Source organism: Heterodontus francisci, chromosome 35 (assembly GCF_036365525.1).
Source record: "Heterodontus francisci isolate sHetFra1 chromosome 35, sHetFra1.hap1, whole genome shotgun sequence".
NCBI lineage: Eukaryota > Metazoa > Chordata > Chondrichthyes > Heterodontiformes > Heterodontidae > Heterodontus > Heterodontus francisci.
In genome coordinates this window covers 40041993-40064377 of record NC_090405.1, presented here as the reverse complement: position 1 = coordinate 40064377, position 22385 = coordinate 40041993, and the positions used below count along the sequence as shown (strand labels likewise).

Sequence of the window (22385 nt, the reverse complement as noted above, 5' to 3'; positions counted from 1 at the left end):
TCAATTTCTCCTCATCTTGGTCCTAAAAGGGCAATCTTTAATTTTAAAGAGTGCCCCCTAGTTCTGGACTCCCCACAAGAGGAAACATCCTTTCCACATCCAACTTGTCAAGACTTTTCAGGATCTTGTATATTTCAAATCAAGTCTCCCTCACTCTCCTAAACTTGTGAAAACAAGCCCAGTTTGTCCAACCTTTCCTCATAAGACAACCTGCTCATTCTAGGTATCAATCTAGTAAACCTCCTCTGAACTGCCTCCAACACATGTACATCCTTCCTTGATTAAAGGGGCTAAAACCACACAGTATTTGAGATGTGATCTCACCAATGCCCCATATAACTGAAGCATAACATCCTTAACTTAAAATTTTCAATTCCTCTCAAATAGTATTCCATTAGCCTTCTTTATTACTTGCTATACCTGCATACTTTGACTCATGCACTACAACACCTAGATCCCAATACATCTTGGAATTCTGCAGTCACTCTGTTTAAGTAATACTTTGCTTTTTTGTTCTTCTTGCCAAAGTGAACAACTTCACATTTTCCCACATTGTACTTAATCTGCCAGATTTCTGTCCACTCACAACCTATCTATAAATTGGTCTGCAACCTCCTGATGTCCTCTTCACACCATACTTCCCTACCTATCATTCATCTGCAAATTTAGCTACCATGCCATTGCTCCTCAGTCAGATATAAATAAAAGGTTGAGGCCCCAACACAGATCCCGGTGGGATTCCACTTGCCACATCCTGCCAATCAGAAAAGGATCCATTTATGCGCACTTTACCAGCCAGCCAATCTTCTATCCATACTAAAAGTTGTTACCCCCTACACCATGAGCACCCCTACTACTTTGCACAATAACCTTGTGGCACCTTGTCAAATGCCTTTTGGAAATCCAAGTACAGTAAGTCACTGGGCTCACCTTTATCCACAGCATATGTTACTCCTTCAAAGAACTCCAATAAATTGGTTAAACAGAGTTAGAGATACAGCATCAAAACAGGCCCTTTGGCCCAACGAGTCTGCACCAACCATCAACCACCCATTTATACTAATCCTACATTAATCCCATTTTTTCCCCCTCATCCCCTTCCCCCAATTCTCCTACCACCTACCTACACTAGGGACAATTTAGTCACAATGGCCAATTTACCTATCCACCCGCAGGTCTTTGGCATGCGGGAGGAAACGCACGCAGTCACGGAGAACTTGCAAACTCCACATAGGCAGTACACAGACGCGAACCTGGGTCGCTGGAGCTGTGAGGCTGTGGTGCTAGCCACTGCGCTGCAGTGATTTCTTTTTCACAAAATGCTATTTCCAATTATGTGGAGTTTTTCCCCAAGTGTCCAGCTATAGCCTCCTTAATGATTGATTCCAGCACCTTCCCCATGACAGATGTCAAGCTAACTACCCTATAGTTACCCATTTTCTGCCTCTCACCCCGCCCCCCCCCCCTTCTTGAAGAGGGGCTTTATTTGCTAATTTCCAGTCTAATGGAACCTTTTCAGAATCTAGCAAATTTTGATAAATTAACACTAAAGCATCTACTACCTCATTAGCCACTTAAGACCCTAGGATTAAGTCAATCAGGACCTGGGGACTTGTCAGCTTGCAGCTCCATCAGTTTGGTCAGTACCACTTCCCTGGTGACTAATTTCACCAAGTTCCTCTCCCTTCCACCTAATTTATAGCTATTACTGGAATGTTTTGTATCCTCTATAGTGAAGACAGAAGCAAAATATTTGTTCATTTCCTTATCTGCTATTAGAACCCCATTCTCACTCTCTGGGAGGACCACTCACTTTTCTAAGTCTCCCTTTTTAAATACCTGTAGAAACTCTTGCTATCTGTTTAATTTCTTTATTAACCTTTTAGCCATTTTCTGCTGTTCTTTATATTCTGACCAATCTGACCTGCCACTCACCTTTGCGCAATTATATGCTTTTTCCTTAAGTTTGATGCTTTCCTCAACTTCAGTTAACCACAGATGGTGGGTCCTCCCCTTAGAACCTTTCTTTCTAGTAGGAATATACTTAGAGTATTCTGAAATATCCCCTTAAATGTCTGCCACTGCTTCTCTATTGATCCATCTCCTAGCCTAGTAACCCAGTTCACTTCAGCAAGCTCAGCTTTCATGCCCACATATTTGCCCTCACTTTACAAATCAGAATATTTGAAGCCTTGAAATCAATAGGATCTAGCCTCGGCCTCCTGTCAAGATGAGGGGAAAAAAAAGTTCTGAAAATAGATTGGAGTGTATGCCACATGGCGATGTAGCCAAAAGATGGCACTCAGACCTAGGCTTCTTGGTGGACTATGATTTGCTCTGCACATATTTAGCAAAGTCAATAGGATGTTCAACAACCTAAACAATGGAATAGTCAGGTGGTAATGATCAAACTGTCGTTCACATGGTCAGATCACAGATCTTTGTCATCTCTGGCTGCCAAGGAAAAGAGCTTTAACAATGAATATGAGGCCACTCCCCAGTCTCTCTAATAGGAGAGATGAAGGGCAATATTAATAAGGAATACAAAACCAAGGGTATGGGAAAGAAAAAAAATTAATGTTGCACAGGCATAAGCCAAATGACTTAATGACTAGTTTAAATTTGAAACTATATAGCCTGGAGTTTACATTTTCTCCCCCAGATTTGCCCAAAATCATCCAAACCAGAGCATTAAAAAAAGGAATTTTAAAGCAAAGAGATTGTTACTTTTGCACCAGTTTATAAAAACTGTGGAAAGTTGGCCCTGCTCACAAAACTGATCATGCCCCAGACTGAGTCAATTACCATGGCGATTTCTAATTGCACAGAATTAAGCTTTTGACAAAAGGCAATAGGCACCTTCTAAAAGCTTTATGAAAAAACCTAATATGCACAATTGTAACTAGTAAGTGGAGTATAATTTAAATTCATTTAAAAATCAGTTTACTCAGATGATTGAAAGTATTTATTCTTTTGATAAACATTTTTAGCTACACAAGATGAAACTGCACAAGTTTATTTATTAGATATAAATTTGCAGTGCTATATGGAAGAGGCAGGGGAGTGGAACTAGCCGAGTTGCCCTTGGGCAGCCAGCCTGGACATGACCAGCTGAATGGTTGCAACACAGAAGGATTCTAGATCAAGCTAGATTTAATGCAAAGTGTTCTAGAATGCTATCCAATTGCACACTCATGGAAGATTGTTTATGATGTATGCAAGTGTTTGAGCAGTAAATAGAAATTTTAAAAAAACACTTCTGGATAAAGTAGCACAATTTGTGCCCACATTACCATTTATACCCAAAGTGAAAACTCTACTAGTTTGAATATACAGGTGTTAAGGACAATTTTTTTTTTATTAGAGTGGATAAGGATTTTTTTCACATGTGAAAAAACCTTGAGACAAGAAGCAAGGTATTATTTAATTAGATGCTACAATAGGATAGCATTAGGGGTGAATATGGATCACTGAATTAAATGCAGACCAAATGGTCTCATCTATAATTAGCAGGTAATTCACAAGAACTGGTTTCCCCACTGAATGCAGATTGTTGGAGGTAAAATGTAGAATGCAACCAGTGCATATACACATGCTGTAAACTGCAGCCAAAAGGACTTGCACATTTCTGGCTTTGAAAGATTGCAACGCAACATTTACAAACATGGGCACTTTCATGAGTAATTTTCATTTGTCCCACGACAGATTATTGGACTCATCGGGCAGCATTCTGCTCCATTTAGAAAGCCAACAGTTTAATTCCCAGAAGCTGTTAACAGGAACAAAAGTACATTTAACTTCTGGAAATATTTCAATGACGACTTGACCTGGAAATTAAAAAGCTTGCAGGCAAATTTAATCAACTTTCAATAAACATCCAACAGTTGTATTAAATATTGCATCGGAAGGCATCAGCTTTCATGACTGGTTAGGCTTCGGTTTCAAGTTACTGCACATTTAACTGGTTTTAAAAAGAAACATTGATTATGCAGTCAGCGTGAAGCATTTTAAAATCTTTAAAATAGAAACTCATTATTCTTCCCATATCAGTTAAGTATACATCTCCAAGAATGTGTTGGAGTCTTGTGTAGAGCCTATAACTGAATGAGTGTGGGGCTGAGCAGCAGATTCATGGGAAACATTCTACAATCAGTAAACCATTGGAAACTTGCGTCAAGGGGAACAAAAGGTAATGAGAAAAATGTAACCCTAAACATGGTAGCCCCAAATTCTTTTTAGCATTACTTGTGACTTATGCATTTAGGTTATCATTTACAAAGGGGGGGGAAAAAAGTTACACTAGTGAACAGGTTACCAACTGACAATTAGAGGTTAACAAGTTTTAGCTTATGCTCTTCTACAATGCATCAATGGACATTGCCCATTCTACCACACCAAAAGTTACAGCAGCGTCGCTAGTCATACTTTTCTCTTATTCAAGTAGTTTATAAGCACCATTAGAATGAGTCAACCACGAATAGTGCAAGAAACCTGCACTTCCAGAGCACCTTTACCAAGAGAATCATACACGACTGCAAAAAGCTATTTAACACTCGGTCTTTTATAATCCCAGTTTCACATTCTAGAAGGATCAGCAATTTACATCTTAAATCTTGCAGTCCTTGTACAAGCATTACAACCACACTCCTAATACTTTAAGTACTTAACACCAAGCAAAAGTAAGCAAAAAAACAATACAATTGCACCTTTTCTTAAACTACCATATGGGCTATAATCAGCATTTCCAAAACACAACTGAACTAACATTTAAGTTATAATACAGATTACAATTTTAATTGCACAAAAATCCTTGATGCATAAATATTCTTCATTACACCAGTACAAAAATACTTGTACTCAATATTGTTCAAAATACTTTTAACAGGAACAGCTGATATTTGGCAAGACAGGTTTTCTCCAGAAGAGACGAGTTAACAAGCCAAGGGCACTAAACAAAAAAAAAAAGGCTGTGGCAACTTCAAAAGTATACTGGTGGACATGCTGAAATATCAGCTGAGAGATTCCTCCAATGGCAATCGAAACTGGTGATTAAAACTTCCTCTCAGAACAGCATCTCTAGTTAGTAATTGCTCAATTCTACTTTGTTGAACCATCTTCCTGAAATGGTCAATCCAGATCTATAGAAAAAAAAAAGGGGGAGTATGGGCAAAGGTCAAACACTAAGACCAGATGGATGCATTTACAAAAGGACAATACACTTGATGTAGCGTTCCATGCCAGTCATTCAACTTCACAGTTCCAATGTCAACCATTAATTTTGAAGTTTCACAGCAGGGGCGCCATTTTACTGTTGGTCCTTGCACCAGATTGATCAGACTGCCAGCTTACAGGTCCTCCCACATGAAAGTTCACCAGTAAAGTTCTTTAATCCACAGTCCTTAGTGACCACTCCCCACGTTTATTGGAAATGAGCCAGTTGTCCAAAATATCCTTCAACATGAACCTGAAAACAAAATCCAGTCTGTCCTTGCACATCCCTCCATGGAGAAACAATGCTTGGATAGGGGCAGTCTAGAAAAGAGAAAGCATTTTAAAAAAGATTAAACAAACCACATTACTCATATGCTCAGCTGCTGTTTGCAACACATTTTCAATGTGAAAAATAATTAGGAGTCCAAAGCAGAGCAAACAAATCAGGTGCATAGTCAAGCACTTGCTACTCTGCACTGGGCTGTTCTTCAAATTTGGGGTCACTACCTAACTTGCAACCTAAAAGGACAAAAAGTAGCAGGTCCATGGAACCAACACCTCCAAGTCACACATCCTGAGCTGGAACTATAATTGCTGTTCCTTCATTGTCACAGGGCCAAAATCCTGGAATTCCCCATCTAACTCTGGGAATGGGCAACTATCACATGGACTGCAGTGGCTTAAACAGGCAGCTGGTCACTGCCTTCAGAGCCAGATGAATAAATGCCAGCCTTGCCCACATCCTGCAAATGAAGTGAACTTTACTACAAATATAGGGAGAAATGAAGTTACTGGCAAGGCTCTAGTTGAGTATATTGTCCGGTTCTGGGCCTCCCGTAGACCCAAGGCCTTGACATCATTCCTATGAGAATGGTACCAGAGATGAGGAACTTCAGTTATCTATAGAGATTGGAGAAGCTAGGGCTGTTCTTAGAGCAGAGATTAGTAAGGTATTCAAAACCAGAGTAAAATGAGAAACAGTTTACAGTGGCAGAAAGGTCAGGAACCAGAGTTGACCGATTTAAAGTGATTGGCAAAAGAACCAAAAACAAGATCAGGATGTTTAAAAAATTTAAATTCAGCAAGTTATGATCTAGAATTCACTGTCAGGGTGGTGGAAGCAGATTAACTGTACAATTCCCTTTTTGAAATTTGAGAAAAAAATTGTAGGGCTATGGGGAAAATGGCAGGGGAGTACTAACAGTAGTTCTTTCAAAGAGATAGCAGAGAAATGACCATGAATGGCCTTCTATGCATTATTTTCATAGAATCAGGAGAATGATTAATGTCTAGACAGTTGACTAATTAGAACAAATTCCCAGCATTGTACTAACTACAAAACACTTAAGAAAACATTTGGACCAATTCCATGGGTGCTTAATTGAGAATTTTTGTATATACAGCTGCCTTTGCAACCTTGAAAGGAACAATCTTTTAGTTTCTATATGCTATATCATTGACAATTTTCCATGATCAGAGGCAAGACAATAAGTGAAGAGGCTTCCTATGGTGGACAAGGAATAGAAAGAAGTTGGCTTTGCATCAACAGTTCCAGCTACTGTAGGTGATCAAGAATTCAATGTCAAGTTTACGCTAGGATGGTCAAAGTTGACTAGGGAATTACTTACTTCAAATGGAGATCATATTCCTAACCTTCCTGCAACCACTGGAAGTAAACTTCAAGAAGGGAAAGAATAGGGTAAGCATGCCAACTGATTTACTTACTAAATACTTAACAAAACTGACGAGACTTCCACCCTTGTGGAGAAGCTTCAGATGGAGGATACCAGCGCATCTGAAACAAAAGAAGCTCAAATCATTGTACTTGCAAAACAAAAATTGATTTGGGGTACAAGGCAGCTCTGGTATCTAGGGTTTCCCCTTCAATTTACAAATTAAAATGTTCTCTACAATGAGACAGTCACTAATTGGTGGACATTTGGCACTCCATTGCATCATTCTCTACATCACCTGGCCTGCAGGTCATTTCAAAGTATATTCCAGATTTAGAGCAGCAGGTACCGGTTACCAAAAGCTGGTCCAAATCTGCTGCCCCTTCTGGTACCTGAAGATAGTTTCATTGAAGTAAGACATTTTACTCATCCCAGCTGGTTATCAAGTACCATTCTCTGCAAAACCAGCAATTTTTTTTTTTTTAAAAACAGTTTACACTCAGTTTGGGTGGCTGCACACATGACAACAACCTCCTGTGGCATTGCTCAAATAACGAGTCCACTGGTTACCAACCCTCAAGGCCATTGCTAAACCCATGTAATTATAGCTGCTTTGAATTCTTGAGGTATTGGTAAATTGATTAATTTCCAGAGTCATACACTACATCAAATTGGAAGTATCTGGCTTTCTCTGGGACTGAGCTGATTAGTGCATGCTGGATAAGAGTGTCTTGTAATAGTGTCTGTTGAAAAAGTTGACATTTTATCCATCCCCATTACATTTGATCCACATTCAAAATTAGTGATCTCTCAATTGATGCATAAATCATTAAGAATGTTTAGTTGCCATGGCCAACTCTGTTTTAAAACAAAGGGGCTGGGGGGAGAGAAATGTACAACATGCTTAATGCACAATTATACCCACAATAACTCTACTCTTGAATACAAGTCAAATTCAAACTGCTCATAAAACAGCCCATCTATACTACAAAGCTAAGACCTTATTCATAGTATTACCTTTGTTACACCCTACAACATTGTGAGTATGGCTTTCAAAGCAAAAAAAAGGTCAGTGATTTCCTGACCCAAGAAGAAGTTGAAATCAAGCATGGGTACATGAAGCTCCAGTTGTCATTTGAAGCCACTCATCCAGTCCAGCTCTCTGCTAGTACATGGGAAACCAGAGCCAGCATAGTCAGTTATTTTAATAACTGAATCTCCACAAAGAATGCAGATTAAGCAGTGAAGCCTTCACATTATAGGATGTTTGAACTTGTTATAGAATCAGACAATTCACAGCTTTGTATAAAAATTTAGAAGGGGAAAATCAGAAGACACCATGGAGGAGCTATCAAGTCACATCTTGCAGTGCCAATAGTGACAGCATGCTCAGCGCTCACCACTATTTAATGTTGAAGGCGCCTCAACTTCCAGGAGTACATACACAATCTAGTCCATGAATCTGAAAGTTGCAGTGAAGTCAACCAACAGTGCTCTTAAGGGTTCACAACATAAAAACGTCAATTATGGAACTGAGGCTAATTGCCCATTAATTCCACTTGTATATTTTACACCAGTTTTCATATGCAAGTGGCCTCCTCAATTAGTGAATACTTGATTGAGGGCGATACCATAGAGATATAATGGATTGATTTAGTATTCGTGAAACTTTTAAAATCCGAAATCTTAAAATAAAAGACTTTAAGCATGCTTTCAGACTTTTAAAATATCAAATGATTTGAACAAAATTGTACCCATTAAAAATGTTTAAATCTTTAAATTTTGTAAAATTGTCTACCAAGTGATTTTCCAATGCTCTTTTTATATATAAACTGCAGCAACTTTTTTTTCCTCCAGTTTGTGGTGCAGGGTCCATCCACCACAGCCACAACTGCCTGCTGTTTCACCCACATGATCCTGGCATTGCTGGGCCTCACTGCAACCCACACCAGGAAGGATTCACCCATCAAAGCAGCTGAAATTCTCACCAGGATCACAGCAGGTTCGTGCAGAGATTTATTCAATGGCAGCAGCAAGACCACAAAATCCAAATAGGAAATCCAGAACATTGGGACAGCGTACCAAGAGAGAGTACGATAGTGTAAAGAGGGAATTTTATGCTGTACTTGAGTAGGATGTACACTCAAATTCCAATATGAAGTCTTTATTCGTGCACTAGATGGGATGGGGAGGAACCAGACACCAACTTGTCGGAAGAAAAATTGGGAAAATTACCCTGGACTAACATTCCGCCTGACCAAGACAATGCTGTCAAAGTGCTCTTCTCGGGAAGCCCTCAGTACAAGATATTAATTTTCACCTCCACCACCACCCCCCCACCCCCAATCCACACCCAACAGCACACTGTGGCCAAAAGTGTAAAGAGTAAAATATTCTCGTAGCTAATGAGGAAAAATGTTCCAGGTCAACCAGGAAACTAATTAAGCACAAATTCACTCACTCAATCTAAATATTTAAAGTTCAGAGTAGCAACTGGTCATAGAAAGCCTTAGGTCAGAGGGCTCAAAAGGACACTAATCTTCTATGTTTGATTAAACAGCACTAATGAATAGGATCATTTGCACATGACCTACAAGACCAAAAGTAGTCTGCTGTAAAGGCTATGGGGAAGGGAATGCAACACATCTAATCGGATTTGTCCTGACGCCATCAGCCATGACTGGTCTGTACTTGCGACCTCAAAATGTCAGACGACACTGTTTGAGAAATGATTTCCAATGCACCAAAGTTGAGAGTTCAATTTCACTGTAGGTTGCAAAATGAAGTGCTATGATACAATGACAAAAATCTTACTACAGGTTTACTCTTCAAACTGAAAGCACCAGTTTTTTTTTTTTTAAATGCACATCTCCAGCTCCATTACTGGTTGAAAAGGTGCAAGAATTGGATTCCAAGTGGAGGCTTTAGTCAACATAAAACAAATCTTGGAAGACTGCAGATTTTCATTAAAAGTGGCAATAAGTGCAACAGATGTTATCCACATTTGGGCCATAAAATGTATTTTTCTTCTAAACTGGAAACCCCCATCCATTCCAGATTTGCATTTAACTTTAGACTACACTGTACTTTTCCTTTTGGGCCTCCTTATCTCGAGAGACAATGGATACGCGCCTGGAGGTGGTCAGTGGTTTGTGAAGCAGCGCCTGGAGTGGCTATAAAGGCCAATTCTGGAGTAACAGGCTCTTCCACAGGTGCTGCAGAGAAATTTGTTTGTTGGGGCTGTTGCACAGTTGGCTCTCCCCTTGCGCCTCTGTCTTTTTTCCTGCCAACTACTAAGTCTCTTCGACTCGCCACAATTTAGCCCTGTCTTTATGGCTGCCCGCCAGCTCTGGCGAATGCTGGCAACTGACTCCCACGACTTGTGATCAATGTCACAGGATTTCATGTCGCGTTTGCAGACGTCTTTATAACGGAGACATGGACGGCCGGTGGGTCTGATACCAGTGGCGAGCTCGCTGTACAATGTGTCTTTGGGGATCCTGCCATCTTCCATGCGGCTCACATGGCCAAGCCATCTCAAGCGCCGCTGACTCAGTAGTGTGTATAAGCTGGGGGTGTTGGCCGCTTCAAGGACTTCTGTGTTGGAGATATAGTCCTGCCACCTGATGCCAAGTATTCTCCGAAGGCAGCGAAGATGGAATGAATTGAGACGTCGCTCTTGGCTGGCATACGTTGTCCAGGCCTCGCTGCCGTAGAGCAAGGTACTGAGGACACAGGCCTGATACACTCGGACTTTTGTGTTCCGTGTCAGTGCGCCATTTTCCCACACTCTCTTGGCTAGTCTGAACATAGCAGTGGAAGCCTTACCCATGCGCTTGTTGATTTCTGCATCTAGAGACAGGTTACTGGTGATAGTTGAGCCTAGGTAGGTGAACTCTTGAACCACTTCCAGAGCGTGGTCGCCAATATTGATGGATGGAGCATTTCTGACATCCTGCCCCATGATGTTCGTTTTCTTGAGGCTGATGGTTAGGCCAAATTCATTGCAGGCAGACGCAAACCTGTCGATGAGACTCTGCAGGCATTCTTCAGTGTGAGATGTTAAAGCAGCATCGTCAGCAAAGAGGAGTTCTCTGATGAGGACTTTCCGTACTTTGGACTTCGCTCTTAGACGGGCAAGGTTGAACAACCTGCCCCCTGATCTTGTGTGGAGGAAAATTCCTTCTTCAGAGGATTTGAACGCATGTGAAAGCAGCAGGGAGAAGAAAATCCCAAAAAGTGTGGGTGCGAGAACACAGCCCTGTTTCACACCACTCAGGATAGGAAAGGGCTCTGATGAGGAGCCACCATGTTGAATTGTGCCTTTCATATTGTCATGGAATGAGGTGATGATACTTAGTAGCTTTGGTGGACATCCGATCTTTTCTAGTAGTCTGAAGAGACCACGTCTGCTGACGAGGTCAAAGGCTTTGGTGAGATCAATGAAAGCAATGTAGAGGGGCATCTGCTGTTCACGGCATTTCTCCTGTATCTGACGAAGGGAGAACAGCATGTCAATAGTCAATCTCTCTGCACGAAAGCCACACTGTGCCTCAGGGTAGACGCGCTCGGCCAGCTTCTGGAGCCTGTTCAGAGCGACTCGAGCAAAGACTTTCCCCACTATGCTGAGCAGGGAGATTCCACGGTAGTTGTTGCAGTCACCGCGGTCACCTTTGTTTTTATAGAGGGTGATGATGTTGGCATCGCGCATGTCCTGGGGTACTGCTCCCTCGTCCCAGCACAGGCATAGCAGTTCATGTAGTGCTGAGAGTATAGCAGGCTTGGCACTCTTGATTATTTCAGGGGTAATGCTGTCCTTCCCAGGGGCTTTTCCGCTGGCTAGGGAATCAATGGCATCACTGAGTTCCGATTTGGTTGGCTGTATGACCAGCTCATCCATGACTGGTAGAGGCTGGGCTGCATTGAGGGCAGTCTCAGTGACAGCATTCTCCCTGGAGTACAGTTCTAGGTAGTGCTCAACCCAGCGGTCCATCTGTTTGCGTTGGTCAGTGATTATGTCCCCCGATTTAGATTTGAGGGGGGTGATCTTCTTGATGGTTGGCCCAAGAGCTCTCTTCATGCCATCATACATTCCTCTGATGTTTCCGGTGTCTGAGGCCAGCTGAATATGACTGCATAGGTGTTGCCAGTAGTCGTTTGCGCAACGCCTAGCTGTTCTTTGTGCAGTACTTCTGGCTGCTTTAAGTGCTGCGGATGTTAAATCGCTGGGGGCTTTCTTGTAGTTCAAAAGTGCAATGCGCTTAGCGGCTATGACAGGTTCCAGCTCTTCATTATGAGATTGAAACCAGTCTGCATTTCTCTTCGCACTTTTGCCGTAGGTGGTCAAAGCTGACTCATAGATGGCGTCTCTGATGTGGGCCCACTTGGTCTCAGCATCCCCTGTGGGAGTGTTTTGTGTACTGGATCAAGTGATTCCCAGGCATGGGATCATCACCTTGCAATGATGTCGATTCCAAATTGGGCAGTGCTAGTTAATTAGCAACTCATTAGTAACCGGAGGACACAGATCAATAAATATAAATGGCAAAAGCATCAGAGGAGAGGTGGAAACGTACTGAGTTACAATCCTGAATGCATTGCCTGAAAAGGACAGTGGAAGCTGATCCAATAGTAACTTTCAAAAGGAAATTGGACGTATTCTTCAAAAGGTGACATTTGCAAGGAAGGAGTGGGGGAAAAGAGCCAGAAATGGGATTAGTGAGGAGCTCAGACAGCAGGAGCATGACGGGTCAAAGTCTCATTTTGTGCAGTATGACTCTACAAGTTTGGGAAGACTGCCTTCATTTAAATTTACTTAAATATGCAGTTGCATTCCAAGTTGAGCAGTTCAGTATCTGTAGCTTCCTACAGATGAAAATTCTCAAACTATTCAAACAACTGTCAAGTGATTTTTGGCTGAAGAGGAGAACAGCATGTTCTGAGAATTTGAAAAATTTTTTTTTTTTTTTTTAAAAAAGAGGTGTGGATAATGGAGAAAAATATTTAAGCCAGAGAACTTTTTTTTCAAATTAGTTCATGGGATGTGGGCATTGCTGGCTAGGCCAGCCTTTATTGCCCATCCCTAATAGCCCTTGGCAGAGTGACTTGCTAGGCCATTTCAGAGTCAACCACACTGCTGTGGATCTGGAGTCACATGTAGGCCAGACCAGATAAGGATGGCAGATTTCCTTCCCTAAAAAGGATATTAGTGAACCAGATGAGTTTTTACAACAATGGTTTTATAGTCACCAGACTAGCTTTTAATTCCAGATTTTTATTAATTGAATTCAAGTTTCACCATCTGCCATGGTGGGATTCAAATACATGCCCCCAGAGCATTAGTCTGGGCCTCTGGATTACTCATCCAGTGACATTACTGTGGCATTAAGATAAAACTGTGGCTTTGACCAATGCAAAAAGCAGGAACCAGATTTAACCTGTATCAGCAAAACTTGGAAACTACAGCATCCAAAATTTGGTTTTAGGAAATCTTCTACCAGACATTAACAGGCTAAAGTCACATTTACAAGTTTGCCAATGACAAAGATACACGGCATTGTAAGCAGTGCAGATGGAGGCAAAAAAATTGACAAATTTTTAAGAGAATGGTCAAAGCTATGGCAAATGGATTTCATTGTAGGCAAATGAGGTCATCCACTTTGGACCATAAAAGGATAAGTCAAGACACTTTCTACATGGTGAAAGCTAGAAACAGTGGCGAGGTCCAAAGAGACTTGGGGCCCCATGTACACAACTACATCAAAACGGCTAATGGAATACTGGCCTTTATGTCTAGCAGACTAGAATGCAACAGGGGAGAAGTCATGCTTCAACTATACAAAGCCCTGGTTAGACCATACCAAGCACTGAGCAGTTCTGGGTACCACATCTCAAATAGGATGTATAGAGTTGGGAGTGCAACATGGAATCCATGTATCATTGAGAAATCTAAGGGCAAAACTAAGAGGAGAGATCACTTGGGTTGTATTCCCTGGAATTTAAGATGCAATTTGATTGCAGTTTAAAAAAGGTGGTTAAAAGGAAACTGGATCGGGTAACTAGAAAGAAACTATTTCCACTAATTGGGGAGTCTGACTAGGGGCATAGCCTAAAAATTAGCAGGCCTTTCAGGAGTCAAGGAAGGAAACATTTCACACCCAAGACTTAAAATTTTGGAACTCCCTTCTGCAAATGGCAGTCGATGCTAGCTCAATGGTTAGATTTAAAATGGAGATCAATAGATATTTTTGGTAACCGAAGGTATGAAGCATGGGGCATAGGTAGCCACTGGAATTAAGTCACAAATCAGTCTAGAGAGACAGGCTTGAGGGGATAAATGCAAGCTATTTTACCTGCAGTCGAGTTGGCCAAATGGACACGAGTGTCAGTGACATGCAATAAAGTTTTCATGTCCAAATACAATGAAGCACACTAGAGCACAAAGTGGAGAAAGGAGATTAGAGGGGAACATCTGTACATTGTACTGGTCAATATCAGCTACAGTTTATATTGTTAACAGCACAGAAGTCAAATGTTCCATTGCTTTGTAATATTTGATCTGAGAACCAAGATGAAAAGCAAGACATGTTCTGACACAGCATCTGGCTCTGTACCTACACTCTAATCTCCATTTGGCTAGAGGCATTGCCTCAATTTCCACCCAAAAGAAGAGAGGTTCTTCAGTAGTGTCAGCTGTGGCTCACTCACCTCAGGTCACAAGCTCCAGATTTTAACTCCCACTCCAGGACTTGAGCACAGAAAAAAGGCCAACACTCAGTGGTGGTGTCTTTTGGATGAAATGTTAAATGGAGGCCCTGTCTGCACTCTCATGGCACCATTTCAAGTAAGAGCAAGGGAACTTATCACTCAAAAATCATCAGAAACAGATTATCTGATCATCACATTGCTGTTTGTAGGAGCTTGCTGTGCACAAATTGGCTGCGTTTCCTACATTGCAATAGTGATTATACTTCAAACAGTACTTCATTGACTGAAGTGTTGAGACATCTGGTGGTCATGAAGAGTACTATATAAATGCAAGTCTTTCTCCTCAACTTTACAAGTTGGCAGTGAGGTGCTGGAGTGAAGCAGCTTGATGAGACTAGAACAGATAGCACTAAAGCCAAGTGGACATTAGCTCCATGATATGGAGTTTTGAAAGACTCTTTCCAGCATTGGTGACAAGACGATTGCTTTCAAAAGGTTAGACTTGGGCAAAATAAAAAACAAGTCAAAGTTGGTCTTAGTCTCTCAAAAAGGCACCATGAAGGATTTGGAGTCAACTTTTAGAAGGAGGTCAACAGCCAAAGAGCAGATAACTGAAAAAGTTTGACAAAATGTCTGGGAGTAGGAAGACTAGAATACCAGGGATTACTGCAATCCGTTCTAGTCACCACACCTCAGGAAGGAGATACTGGCCTTGAAGGACTGCAGTGTAGATTTATACAAACGATACCTGGACTCCAAGTGTTAAATGATTACACCAACTAGGGCCGTATTTCCTGGAATCTGGAAGGGTAAGTGATGATTTGACTCAAGTTTAAGATCAAGGGAAACAGAAGGGTAGGACGATAGACTCCCCAACCAGCTGGAATAGTTTCGCTAAGACTAGGGGGCAGAGTGTAAAAATGAAAACCAGACTTTTCAGGAGTGAAATTAGGCAACATGGACATACAAGACTGGAGACATTTAGAACTCTGAAAATGGGTATGTGTCAACCAAAAAGGTATGAAGGGAAAAATGGAGCAAAGGCAAGTATATGGAGTTGGATCACAGATCAGTCATGATCTCACCGAGTAGCAAAACAAACTTCAAGGGCTAAATGGCCGCCTCCTGTTCAAGGCCCTAATGATTCACTGAGTGGGTGGCAGGGGAAGTTTCATTTGAATATGGAAACAATTGTACATCCGAGTTCAAATTTTGCTGCTACAACCTTTACGGATTTTCTCCACCTTGCCTTTGAATGTAGTTAAGTTTAGAAGCTATTAAAAAAAAGATAGGGATTCACCTACATGACCAACATTGACTGTAGTACCCATGAACGCTATTGGTGAAAGCTCTCCGCTGATTGAAATCCTAGAAGCCCAACAATATAGAACATGCTTCCAACAGTAACACAAGAACGAGAGCAAGTGGGGAGCAACAGATAGCTGAAGCCCAGGGGAGGCAAGTGGAGGTTCAAGATGAGTCTTAACAATTCTGCAGAAAATAAAAAAAATTGCAATCCATAGCACGTCAGAAAAAAAAAAAGTGACTCAAAGCCTATGGATATTGAGCTGGAGAATTCATCCCACGATTTTTGGCAAACATGCTCAATTCATCAGTTGGTTACTGGCCTGTCCCAGGTGGGATACATGTGAAACTGAGCTTTGGGTTGAAGGAAAATAGCTAGATGCTTCAAGAGCGAAGTTTCCTGGACTTATTGAAAGAGACTTGGAGGGACGAATGGGATCTGTATATAAAATTTTGGCCAAACTACTAAATATTTTTCTGGGCCAATTCTGAGAGAACGCTTCTTTGAACTGATTGTTTGCAAAGTGGGGGGGGGGGGGTGGAAGAGAAGGGGAGGGAAAAGAGTGGGTAAAGAGAAAAAAAAAAAAAGGATGAGGGGGGGGAAAAAGGCAGGCTGGACAGGTATGAAAGTATGATCTGCAAGATAAAAATGGAAGACCACTTGTATTGAGATAATGGGGCACTATTTGTACGGGTGAGTGTGTCTGTCAGTCACACAAAAAGTGTCAAAAACCCTATCCCAATCACATGAAATGGTTGCAGAATTGATGTTTATTTCTTTATTTAAAAAGTGGCAGCTGACCATTTTTTCCCCCCTCATCCTTCCATAGAAAAGCTACGTTAAACTCAAGCTTCCACAAGGACCAAACACGACTACTTTTGACAGGTGAAATTTCTCATTTGCTCTGATCAAAACTATTCACAATTTTGTACTGTGATCAAATCTCTTAACCTTCTCTAATCCAAAGAGCAACCTCAGCTTCTTCACATCACTGGTACTATTCTAGCAAAGCTCCTCGGCACCCTCCAAAGCCTACACATCCTTCCCAAAGTGTGGCACCTAAAGTTGAACACAATATTCCAGCAGAGACCAAGCTAGTGTTTTAAACATTTAGCATAACATCCTTGCTTTTGTATTCTTATGGGCTACAGGTTATTATAGCAACCTGGGTCCCGGCAGCATGCCAGAAGGCAGGGGAGACTCTGCTTCAGCTCTCCATCAGACCCCAAAGTCATTTGCCTTTAAGGAAGGCCCTGGCAACAAGGCAGGGGGTTTGGTGAAGATGAAGTGTCTTCCTGGGCTTGGGGAGCGGAGGGTGGGTAGCTGGATTACCCCCAAAAAAGTAGGGATCCTAATTTCAGTTAGGCCACTGCCAGGCTTTACAGTGGCAGGTCCCTTCACCTTCCCCAAAGTGGAGGAGGAAGTGGGAAGAGGCCCTTAAGTGGCCAATGGTCATTTGAGGGTCTCAATTGGCCTGGGGCAGGAAGGCCATCCTTGGCCTCACCAGTCCCTGACATCAGAAATAGTACCCCCTGCCAATTTGTTTGCAAACACCCCCCACCTACCTCCAAGGGCAGAATAAAAGTCAGCCTCATGTTTAAAAAAAAAAGCCAAGAACTTTAAGAAAGGCTTCTCAACTTCTTTTGCCAGCCAAGGTCAGCTTGCATACAGCTAGGTTTTGCTTCTGCATCCCTTTAAAAGTTAAATTGCCAAAATAGAACTAGGAAAGATGCCTCATACTTCTGCCAATAACAGTGAAACCTCTGAAAACAGTTTCAGCTTCAATAGACTTCAAACTAAAAATGAGGCAGAACTAGCTACCAGCTCAGAGGTTTGTCATGATGCTTGAAGCACCTTTATCTGCTAATCCGGTGCTTCTAATCGCTACGGCAACTAGTTTCAATTTGTTTTTGTTTAACTGACGTGCACCTTAATTTTTTTTTTGTTGAAGAGCTTAGGTGTTGCATCTTAGGACAATTAAAGAACTTGGGTCTTGTGAGACACCAAGATAGAGGTTTTAATGAAATTCTGAAAAACGTTGCCAATGAAGTCAGTAGACAAATAAGTTAGAGTCTGAAATTTTATTAGAGTGCAATTTGTTTATGCAAATTGTTCTACAGGATTTATAAGATAGTTCCTTTTGAACAAGAATTTTAAGATCAGTGCATTCCCCATGCACAAGTTAGACTTTGTAACCTTTAATGACATCAGCTTAATTCATGTGCTGCCCCCCACCACCCCCCAAAAAGAATCCCAGGGCCTAGCCAGCTAAAGACATGGCAGCCAGTGGAGGAGATTAAAATAGCAAACACACAAGCGACTAGACTCAGAAGGACTGCAGAGATCTCAGGAGTGTTGTAGGGCTGTTGCCATGGAGGGAGCTAAAAACAAGGATGAGAATTTTAAAATGGAAGGGTAGCTGACCAGGGAGCCAACATTAGGTCAAGAGCAGGGGTCATGGGTGAATGGGATTTAGTGTTACAAGGACAGCAGAGTTTTGAATGCGTTCAAAGTTTGAGGAGGGTGGGAGGATGAGAAGTCAGACAAGAGACCATTAGAATAGCCAAATCTAGAGTTAACAAAAAGGCATGTGGAAGGAAGGGGAAAAAGCGGTTTGAGTAGCAAATTACATTTGCATTCCATAACAGGATTGTTGAATAAATTCAGTTGGCAGGAGCAAGTCTCTTCAATAGGGGCATAGTTGTTCTAGACAAAAATCTTCTTTACCTAAAAGAAATCAATAGTTCAACTGAAGAGTTTCAGTATGCAACTTCTAATTAATGTCCATGTCACTTGAAGACAGACTAGAAAGCATCCATAAATGGGCTATGGTCACTTGACTGGGTTCTTGTAAATAATTTCTGAACACGTCAGTTAAATATCACCAGACGTGAAGCTGATTTATGTAAAACCTCAAAAAACAGCAAAGCATCAACTTGTAAACTGCTTTCACTGCCACCACCCATTCCAAAATACATCACATTTCCCTTTCTTTGACTGTTGCCAGAGTTTAGATTGTCCACCTTCGCAATATACAAAAGCACAATGGAAACAGCAAGATCCCATCTACAACCCACAACTTGTGTTTGTTGATTTCACATGGGCACTCAGATGAGATCTGGGGAGGGCCATGCCAAGTTGTGCAATGTAGTGCAATTTGCTCAGTTTAGCAATGTTCATACTTGATTTTTACAATTACTTAAATGTAAAAGGAATAGCTGCAACCAGAATGCACTATGCAAACAGCCTGGGCAAGACACTAGAATCCCATTTAAGCAAGGCTGAATTTTGGTTTAATGTCTCAAAACGTGAAAGTCAATATTTTCCTCGGAAACTTGGTGACCAATACATAAAAACTTACTTCTGTTCACCTCATGTCCAGATAATTGTCAATAAGCAGCATTTTCTTCACCCTGCAGCCACAGCCCCCACCTCTCTTCCACACTTCTCTTTTCTCCCCTCCCCTGCCCAAAACCAACCATCTGGAACCTAAAAATCAAGCTAATTAATATAACTGACCAACCCCCCCAAGCCAGCAAAATGACCAATATCTAGTGTTCAATGGGGAAAAGTAGCAACATCAACGTTTGGGTCTCTAGTTAGAGAGTACAGGAATTTCAACTAGCTCAAGTCAAGTTGTGGTTCCCTTGCAAATCTTCTTTGGCCTCCTTATCTCGAGAGACAATGGATAAGCGCCTGGAGGTGGTCAGTGGTTTGTGAAGCAGCGCCTGGAGTGGCTATAAAGGCCAATTCTAGAGTGACAGGCTCTTCCACAGATGCTGCAGAGAAATTTGTTTGTCGGGGCTGTTACGCAGTTGGCTCTCCCCTTGCGCCTGTCTTTTTTCCTGCCAACTACTAAGTCTCTTCGATTCGCCACACTTTAGCCCCGTCTTCATGGCTGCCCGCCAGCTCTGGTGAACGCTGGCAACTGACTCCCACGACTTGTGATCAATGTCACAGGATTTCATGTCGCGTTTGCAGACGTCTTTAAAGCGGAGATGTGGACAGCCGATGGGTCTGATACCAGTGTTGAGCTCGCTGTACAATGTGTCTTTGGGGATCCTGCTATCTTCCATGCGGCTCACATGGCCAAGCCATCTCAAGCGCCGCTGACTCAGTAGTGTGTATAAGCTGGGGATGTTGGCCGCCTCAAGGACTTGTGTTGGAGATACGGTCCTGCCACCCAATGCCAAGTATTCTCTGGAGGCAGCGCAGGTGGAATGAATTGAGACGTCGCTCTTGGCTGACATACGTTGTCCAGGCCTCGCTGCCATAGAGCAAGGTATTGACGACACAGGCCTGATACACTCGGACTTGTGTTCAGTGTCAGGGCGCCATTTTCCCACACTCTCTTGCCCAGTCTGTACATAGCAGTGGAAGCCTTTCCCATGCGTTTGTTGATTTCTGCATCTAGGGACAGTTTACTGGTGATAGTTGAGCCTAGGTAGGTGAACTCTTGAACCACTTCCAGAGCGTGGTCGCCAATATTGATGGATGGAGCATTTCTGACGTCCTGCCCCATGATGTTAGTTTTCTTGAGGCTGATGGTTAGGCCAAATGCATTGCAGGCAGCCGCAAACCTGTCGATGAGACTCTGCAGGCATTCTTCAGTGTGAGATGTTAAAGCAGCATCGTCAGCAAAGAAGAGTTCCCTGATGAGGACTTTCCGTACTTTGGACTTCGCTCTTAGACGGGCAAGGTTGAACAACCTGCCCCCTGATCTTGTGTGGAGGAAAATTCCTTCTTCAGAGGACTTGAACTCATGTGAAAGCACCAGTGCTTTAATCATCCAAATGAAGAAAACTAATCACTAAACCTGGCAGTCTTTATAAATGCTAACGATAAACAAACCACCATCTGAAATCAGATGAGGTTGGGCAGCAGAGTAAGGGGGAAGAAAGGAACTGCAGACCTTTAAGACTTACTTAAAAAAAAAACAGCAATTCTTGAGAGCAAGCCAAAGACCTTTAGGTTCGAGACGATTTACAGAGAATGTTTTATAAATTATGGAACTACAATTGGATCAGATACTTTTTTTTCCCCTTTGCAGCTAGACCATAGCCAGTGAACTTGGACGCGTGCAAGATGTAATTTTGTAGGACTCAAATCAAAGCAGACCTTAATTTTAAGCAAAATAAATTTTCCTCAAAAGCCAAGGGCTAATTGAGGGGAAATGAGTCAGTTCAGTCTCCAGGTTGTCCAGTTAATGCTTACAATCTAGAAATTTTAGAATGTTGCTGGTGGGGGTGTTGACAGGAAAGGAAAAAACATGGAGATCTAAAGTTCAGATCTGTAAAGACCAAGCAAATATTGAAACTTACAGGATTAGTGTACTGGATTTGTCCCTCATTTTTCTATTCAAGTCCAGAACACTATCCAAATACATTTACAGTCCATAACAAGCAGATGCTGTCAGAGGCAATGACAACTCTTCATTAGAGGGATTCAAGAGTTTGTTGGCAAATTTACAGACACTAAAGGAATCAAATGGTTGAACTGAAGTGCTTTTCTTTTTAAACTTATTGCCCACCTTCATCTCATGATCTACTACACACAGACTCTGCCACAACCTGAGCAGCAGGAACTTGCTGGAGCTTTTGATGTGAAGAGTTTCTCAAATTATTTAAAAAGCATCAAACAAGAAGCTGGATTGTGTACAAGCTCAAAACAGCCGTCTCTCCTCCCCACCCCTCCCAATTCCAACACAATAGTTGACATCTGCTTTGAAGGAGGATCTTCCAAATTGGATACCCAAATTATATACTGCTCAAAGCAAAGCTTAGGAAAAATGGCAGTGATTAAATGGAACAGAGCAGGTTGATACACAAATTTATAGGATTAACTAGCTCAATTCTTCCCACTTGCTTGCAACGTATCCAGATGTTAGCAAATATTTTTGAAGCAGGAAATTCCTTGCATTTTTAAAAAACATCTAAAGCTAAAAAAAAAAACAAACCTGGAACCAGGACCACCATATTAAGCTAGACTCAAATCATGGAAGTTATGCGAGCTTCAAAAGCAGTCAGATTGTGGAGTTTACTTCTGGATAAAAAGGGTACCATCTTCATGGCCACGTATTTACCAACTGAGGTGGGGAGGAGAAGCAGGGGAGGGGAGGAAAGCAGAAGGCATTGCCATGCATATGGAGTGAAGCCGTGCCCTGGTTATTGTGCTACGCATTTACAAGGACATTACCAGACAAGATTGTACCCTTCAATTCCTAGCCTGTGGACCTGGTTCTCGTTTTAATAGAAAGCATGAGCCATATGTAATCACGGAGAATATAGTTATACCTGATGTTCCTTGGAAAGCACATAAGATACTCACTATTATTCCTCTTTCAAGTGGAAGTTTGCACATTTAGGGATGTTAACCAAGCCATCTTGGTTTTTGCAGTGGTGCACAGACCAAAATCAGAACAGACAATAGAACGATTGGAAAAACATTGTACCAGATATATCTTCTTGCAGAGTTATGATCAGTAGAGC

The 22385-nt window shown here is 41.8% G+C and overlaps 1 protein-coding gene across 3 annotated transcripts in view; it reads right to left on the bottom strand.

Annotated features, from left to right (window-relative positions):
- Positions 1–4543: 4543 nt before the first annotated feature.
- Positions 4544–22385, bottom strand: part of LOC137350635 (RNA-binding protein with multiple splicing 2) — a 91022-nt gene continuing 73180 nt past the window's right edge. For all 3 annotated transcript variants that reach the window (XR_010969466.1, XM_068015401.1, XM_068015402.1), the window contains 2 exons: positions 6937–7006; positions 4544–5532 (listed from right to left, as the gene is read on the bottom strand). Coding sequence is in view for 2 of the 3 variants with exons in the window: in XM_068015401.1 (XP_067871502.1) it covers positions 6944–7006 (63 nt within the window). In the remaining variant the exon portion in view is untranslated. The remainder of the gene's footprint in view (positions 5533–6936; positions 7007–22385) is intronic.